This window comes from Meles meles, chromosome 20 (assembly GCF_922984935.1).
Source record: "Meles meles chromosome 20, mMelMel3.1 paternal haplotype, whole genome shotgun sequence".
NCBI lineage: Eukaryota > Metazoa > Chordata > Mammalia > Carnivora > Mustelidae > Meles > Meles meles.
In genome coordinates this window covers 22413991-22420544 of record NC_060085.1, presented here as the reverse complement: position 1 = coordinate 22420544, position 6554 = coordinate 22413991, and the positions used below count along the sequence as shown (strand labels likewise).

Sequence of the window (6554 nt, the reverse complement as noted above, 5' to 3'; positions counted from 1 at the left end):
CCACACACACACTCAGGAATACCTTCTGCCACGCAGAGAAGCCTTCTGCTGTAGGCCCAGGACACAGGACACCCATAAATACAAACACATTTGCATGAAAACCCAGGGGTCTGTGTCTGTAGCTAACAGCTCACTTAGCTTCCAGGACAGCCGCCAGAGGTGGGAGCAGCGGCCACCAGCTTCCTGGGACAAACATGTCCCGACAGCCAGCTCAGTACCATTCGGTGTTTATTTAGACACACAGATAAAAGAATCTGGTGGTTCACACAGTTTCTGCTCCTTTTTTGTTCCTGTGTGTGTGTGTGTACGTATATATATATATATATTTATTTAAAAAAAAATCAACACATCACTTGTTCCCCCGTACGTTTCTCCTCTACTGAGCATTATATACAGCCTATTATATATATGTGTGTGTGTGTGTGTATGTATATATATATAATATATTTTTTCGATAGATAACTACATTCAAGTAATGAAACACAGGATTTACAATTTCCCTCTGATGGCAGAGGAAAAGCAAATTCACACAGGGTTCACAGAAGTACCATAAGAGCCCAGCCAGACAGGAGCCAAGGCCCCTCTTGGGGGCCAGGGGGTGGCAGCAGCACAAACCAGACAATCACACTGTTGCTAATTGTGGGTGGGCAGGCAGGTGCCGATGAAGGGGGGCGCTGCCCAGTCTGCCGTGCCCAGGCCGCCATGGGCAGGCCACGCTGGCTGACCCAGGCTCCCCGGCTGGGGTGGGTTGGGGGGAGGCATGTCCGGAAACCTCACTTTTCCAGGAATCTCTCAAATTTGGGGTTCACGAAGGAGAAGCCAGCAAATGCTGTTTGGTCCATGGAGTCGATGAGGTTCTTGTCGGTGTAGGAGAGGCGTGCCTTCTCATTCAGGAACTCCTGGTCGAAGTTGCTGAAGTCTCCAGGGGACTTCTGCAGGCAGAGGGCAGCAGCACGTGAGCGGGACTCAAGGGGGGGGGCCCTCCTGAAGGTCCCCAAGTTCCCGAGACTGCCTCCCACACACCTCAGAAGCCCTTTGGTGCTGGGCCAGGCCAGAGCTGGCCTTATTAAGAACAGAAAGAGAGGCAGACCCTAAGAGACTCTCAGGTCCAGGGAACCTGGAATTGAGGGCTGCTGGAGGGCAGGCGGGTGGGGAGACAGAGTAACTGGGCGATGGGCATTAAGGAGGGCACGTGACGTAATGAGCACTGGGTGTCATACGCAATTGATGAGTCACTGATCTCTACCCTGAAACTAACAATATACTAGATGTTAACTAACTTGAATTTTAAAAAGAGAGAGAGAGAGAACAGAAAAGGGAGTCTCTCCCAACAGCCTGAGAGGAGCCCGGGTGGACAGTAGATGCTGTCTCCCCAGGGGACAAAGGAAGCCAGCAAAAAGCCCTAGGCCTGGGTAAGGAGAGGTGGGCATTGTTCTAAACAGGGCTCTAGCAAAGGACCGCCTGTGAGCAAATCCCGCCTCCCACCTGTTTTTATGTGTCCTGAGAGCTGTAAGAACAGCTTTCACATTTTTTAATGCTTAGGAAAAAAAATCAGGGAGGTGATTAACAGGGGCGCCTGGGTGGCTCAGGTTAAAGCCTCTGCCTTCGGGTCAGGTCATGATCCCAGGGTCCTGGGATTGAGCCCCGCATCAGGCTCTCTGCTCAGCAGGGAGCCTGCTTCCTCCTCTCCCTCTCTGCCTGCCTCTCTGCCTACTTGTGATGTCTGTCAAATAAATAAATAATCTTTAAAAAAAAAAAAAAGAAGGTGATTAACATTTCATGACATGTAAACATGAAATGAAATCCAAATTCCAGTGTCCATAAATGAAGTTTTATGCATACAAAACTATACCCATTCGTCGACATATTTTCTATGGCTGCTTTGTTGAGACCATCTGGCCTGCAAAGCCTAAAATATGTACCATCAGACTGTTCCAGGAGAAGTTTGCCAACTCTCTGCTTCTGAGGATACAATGAAATGGGAATAGAAGAGATCTCAGGCCAGTGGCCTTCAGGCCAAACTAAGCAGGCAGGTATAATCGTTCTGACTGGCACTGGGTTTTAATGGATTTGAGCCAGTTATTTTACAATTGGGCAATTTTTGACATAAAAATCCAGATTTCTGGCTGCTTTTGAAAACTGGCAGCCCTGGACCCATTTCCCAGAGTGTGCGCTCCTGGTGTGGAGGTACCCTCAGACTGCTCGCCCCAGGTCCCTGACCATTTCCCGCAGACCCATACACCTGCCCGTGCTTTTTGCTGCAGAGAAAGGAATCTACCCATCTATCAAAAGCAAGAGACTGACAACTGTGTGATTTTCCCCCAGCGGGTGCCCAGACCAGGAGGCCTCCGAGTTTGAGCTCCCTGGCTCAGGGGAAGCACTCTCTGGCCTTGAGGAACAGCGCGGGGCACGTTGCGCAAGCTGCGGGGTGTCCTGACAGAGAGAAGGCTGAAGGGAAGAGCCGAGGTCACAGAAGGGCCACCGAGTCGAACTTCTTATCTGAGAATTCTGGCCCCAACCTGCCTCTGCTCTCCTACTGGCTCCTAGGAGGCCTCTGCAGATTCCGGACCTCTGTGGGAAGACCCCTCCTCTGCCTGGAAGGCCTTCTGGCTGCCCTCCCCACCCTGCCCACATCCTGCTTCTCCTCAGCCCCGTTCTGGGCTCCTGCTGACAGACTCCCCCAGTAACAACCGATCATGTGTGGTCTTATGACAGCTCCTGCACGGTCATCTCATATCATAAACGATCATCAGTGTGCAAGCTTCTTATCTCTCCCAAGAGCCGGCACTCCTCTGGGGAGCTAGCACGGCACCCCGCACCCTGCACTCGGGCCCCTGGCATTTCCAAGACTTACTGGAAGATGGACTGGGTGGATGGAGGCAGGGAGAGAGGACTTAACTGATTCCCAAGGCACAGGGCCTGGCATACAGGGGCGTTAAAGGTCCACTGAAGGGTGGCTGGATCCACAGTTCCCCCTGTTTGCTGACTGACTGACTGAGAGGCGGTGTGTGGTGAGAACACAAAGGTAGAGGCAGAGACAGAAGGTGCCGGGGCGGCCAGGGAAGCAGGCTTGCTGGAAGGATGGGGAGGAGGAAAGCGTGCCAAAGAGTGAGAGGGAGGCAGGGCCTGGAAGGCAGTGGAGGGCAGGACCAAGTGGGTGGCCCCCACGGGAGTGAGATCACGTACCACTTTGGGCTTGAAGGGTGGCTCCACAGCCCGTTTCTCCAGCAGAGTCCAGTTGATGGTCTTGAAGAAGGGGTGGATTTTGATGTTCCCGCTCACTCCCAGCCTCTTGGCTGTATCCCTTTCAAGCAGCTGTAACCCAGCAGAGGCCCTGGTTAGCATCTGATAACTTTGGGAAACCTAAAGCCTCAGCGAATCCCAACTGGGCCCAGGAGGGCCCAGGCGGGTCTAGCCCAGCCCCATGGCCCAGCCCTGGGCCTCTGGAGCTGAGGATCCCCCAGACACAACAGGCCGCGCAGGAGGGCTGCTGGGACATACTGCCGGGGGCCCATGAGTCAAAGCAGTGGTGTTTACCAGGTGTTTATGACGTGCCGGGCCCAGAGCCGAGCACCACACATTCATGGGGTGCCTCTCCAAAACCCCGCGAGGAAGCTTCTCCCACGGCCTCCAATCAGCAGATCGGGAGACAGGCTCAGAGTTTAGCTTCAGGTCTGTCTGTCTCCTGACCTAAGCTCATAATCACTGTGCCAGGCTGATTCAGTGCGGCTGGACTCAGGAGCTCCCGGGAACGTGAAGAGCGAAACAATGCCCTCAGCAAGTGAGGACCAGAGCACCGGCGAGGCTGCTGTTCCGGAGACAAGGGGCCCCTGGCCTCCCCGGGACCCGTCTGTCTGCTGGCCGCCCACCCCAGCCAGCCTGGCCCAGAGCCTCCCACCTTCTCCAGGATGTCCTTGGACTCCTTGGTGATCCAGCGGGGATAATGCGGGGTGTCCACACGGATGGACTCAAAGAGCTCGTCCTCATCATCACCATGGAAGGGGGACTGACCGATGAGCATCTCGTAGAGAAGGACTCCAAAGGACCACCAGTCCACAGAGAACGAGTACTTCAGGCCCTGCAAGATCTGGGGCAGGAGAAGCAGGGCTGGAGCTGAGAGAAGCCCCTGAGCCGGAGGCCTGGCCAGGCTCCCTCGTGCTCCTGGCTGCCGCTCGGGACATCATCATCTCCCCACCCTACGGAGACACTTTCCGGGCTGGTGGCCGGCAGGCTGCCCGCTTACCTCCGGGGCGATGTAGTCAGGGGTGCCACAGAATGTGCTAGCCTGCTTGTCCCCGAAGACGTTCTCCTTGCACATCCCAAAGTCAGCGATCTTGATGTGGCCGTCCTGGTCCAGCATCACATTGTCCAGCTTGAGGTCCCTGAGAGCGGGGAGGAAAGGGAGTCACCGGGGGCCAGGGCCCCATCTCCCTCAGCCCCCGTGTCTCCATTTCCGGCCCTGTGAGCCTAGGACCTCCTCCAGGGGCCAAGGGAACGAGGAAGAGAAAAGGAAACCGAAGAAGAGGTGCTAACAACAGGGGTTTCCTGAAAAACACCGACTGGTGTGCCACGTGCCGCAAACATGCCACCTGACTTCCTAAAGCCCACACTGAGGCTCAGGGAGGTGACGTCACTTGCCCAGGGTCACCTAGCTGGTCAGCAGCGGATGTGGCCCTGAGCTCAGGTTTGTCTGATCCCACAAAGGCAGGGACCATGTCTGTCTTACACAGTTTGTGGTTTCTTGGATAACTGATACACGTGGGGTACTAGAAAAGGGCAAACAGCAGAAGTCCGTCTTCACTAACCTCAGTAACCATGTCCGCCCCAGGGCTATGGCACACACGGTCGAGCACGCTACAGCGCGCGGCTCCCCCACCCACCGCCTTCTCGAACCCGGGTCCTCATATTTCATCCACACTGTCCCATGGATTCAATTTCCACCTGACCATGCATCTTGAACTTGTCCCACGTCAGAGCCCAGCGCTCAGGATCAGCCTTATTGATGGGCCCCTCCCCACATCCAGGATGGGGCTGTTATTTACTGGGTGAGAACTGATGGAAGCCGGCCCTCCCTCCCGACAGCTCAGATGGGGCTTGGGAGCAAGACTGATCGCTTCCAGGAAGGGAGACGGTGTCCCAGGCAGTTCCGTGCTCCCGCCAATGGTGCCAAGTATGGGCAACACATTCCCAGGCCCTGGAGCTGGGCCAGCCTCAGCAGAGGGGCCACAGGAACAAATACCCAACTAAAGCTGGACTCCGAGCGGAGATGGGGCCGTGGCTGGGCCGGGCTTCACGCAGAGCCTTCTGGGGGTCTATGATGGGGTTGGAGCTTTCCCTTCTAAAAACCCCCCAAAACACCGTCGCCTCGTACCTGTAAATGATTCCCTTGCTGTGCAGGAACTGCAGTCCACAGACTATCTCGGCAGCATAAAACCTGCACGATAGAGACAGACAAAGTGTTCCCGCATTTCTGTGACCAACTCCTGCTTCTCCCTGGGCCCCCATCCCCGCCCCCAGGGGCAGGAAATGCTGCAAATAACTCCGGGCCACCTGGGCCTCATTAAGCACATCTTGTATCAGGGAAGAAGGGGCTGGCAAACAAGGCCAAAAAGGAAATTATGAAGGTAGAGTCAATTCTCTGTCATAAGAAAATATACACTTATACAGATAAGCGCCTGTGCACGCACACACACACGCACACACACACAGAGTTGGGGGCGTGCATGCCAGGCTGGGGGTCCACAGCAGGGTCCTGTGTTGTGCGGCATCACCATCCACAAGGCTGCCCGAGGCTCAGGGAGGGGACAGGACGCTGACACTCACCATCCACGGCTTCCCATATGCTGGGGACACCCCCAGCTCCCCCAGGTCTCCCCACTCCCAGCTCCAGCCCTGGCTGGCTGCTCCAGAGAGAGGGAAGCAGGAACAGAGGCCAGACCAGCAGTGGGCTCCCCACAACACACACGCATCAGGGCCGTCACGTACGTGGCGCGGTATAGCTCGAAGCGGCCTTTGTCCTGGATGTGGTACATCAGGTCCCCCCCGTTGAGGAACTCCATCACGAAGAACAGGTGGTCCTGGGATGGGGAGAGGGGTGAGCGGGGGCACAGTACAGGGCAGAAAGCTACTGAGGGCCACCAGGGGCAAGCTGGGAAGTAGGGGACACCTCTGTCCTGAGGACAGGGTGGGCAGGAGGCAAGCCGCGGCTACTGGGGCAGTAACCGTGGGTGAGCTGGGCACCTTGGTCTGGAACGTGCAGAAGAGGTGCGTGAGAAAGGGATTCTCCCAGGCGAGTGCCAGGACCCGCTTCTCCACCATGGTGCACTCCACATCGTCGTCGATCAGAACCACGTCCTTCTTGAGGGCCTTGATAGCGAAGAACTCCTTTTTGCCCTTCAGCTCTGCCAGCAGCACCTGATGGGTGGGCAGGATGCTGAGCAGGGGAAGGCCAGGCCAAAGGGCCAGGGCACCCCAGCCCTGCCTCATCGGGAAGAAGCCAGGTAGGGTGGGATACAGGGGCCCTTGCTGGGCCTAGGCCCCTTGAGCTGCCCCGG

The 6554-nt window shown here is 56.2% G+C and overlaps 1 protein-coding gene across 2 annotated transcripts in view; it reads right to left on the bottom strand.

Annotated features, from left to right (window-relative positions):
- Positions 1-211: 211 nt before the first annotated feature.
- Positions 212-6554, bottom strand: part of PRKCD (protein kinase C delta) — a 28884-nt gene continuing 22541 nt past the window's right edge. For both annotated transcript variants that reach the window (XM_045991638.1, XM_045991639.1), the window contains 7 exons: positions 6241-6414; positions 5986-6077; positions 5372-5434; positions 4244-4382; positions 3899-4087; positions 3187-3315; positions 212-932 (listed from right to left, as the gene is read on the bottom strand). In XM_045991638.1, coding sequence (XP_045847594.1) covers positions 774-932; positions 3187-3315; positions 3899-4087; positions 4244-4382; positions 5372-5434; positions 5986-6077; positions 6241-6414 — 945 coding nt within the window. In that variant the 3' untranslated portion in view covers positions 212-773. The remainder of the gene's footprint in view (positions 933-3186; positions 3316-3898; positions 4088-4243; positions 4383-5371; positions 5435-5985; positions 6078-6240; positions 6415-6554) is intronic.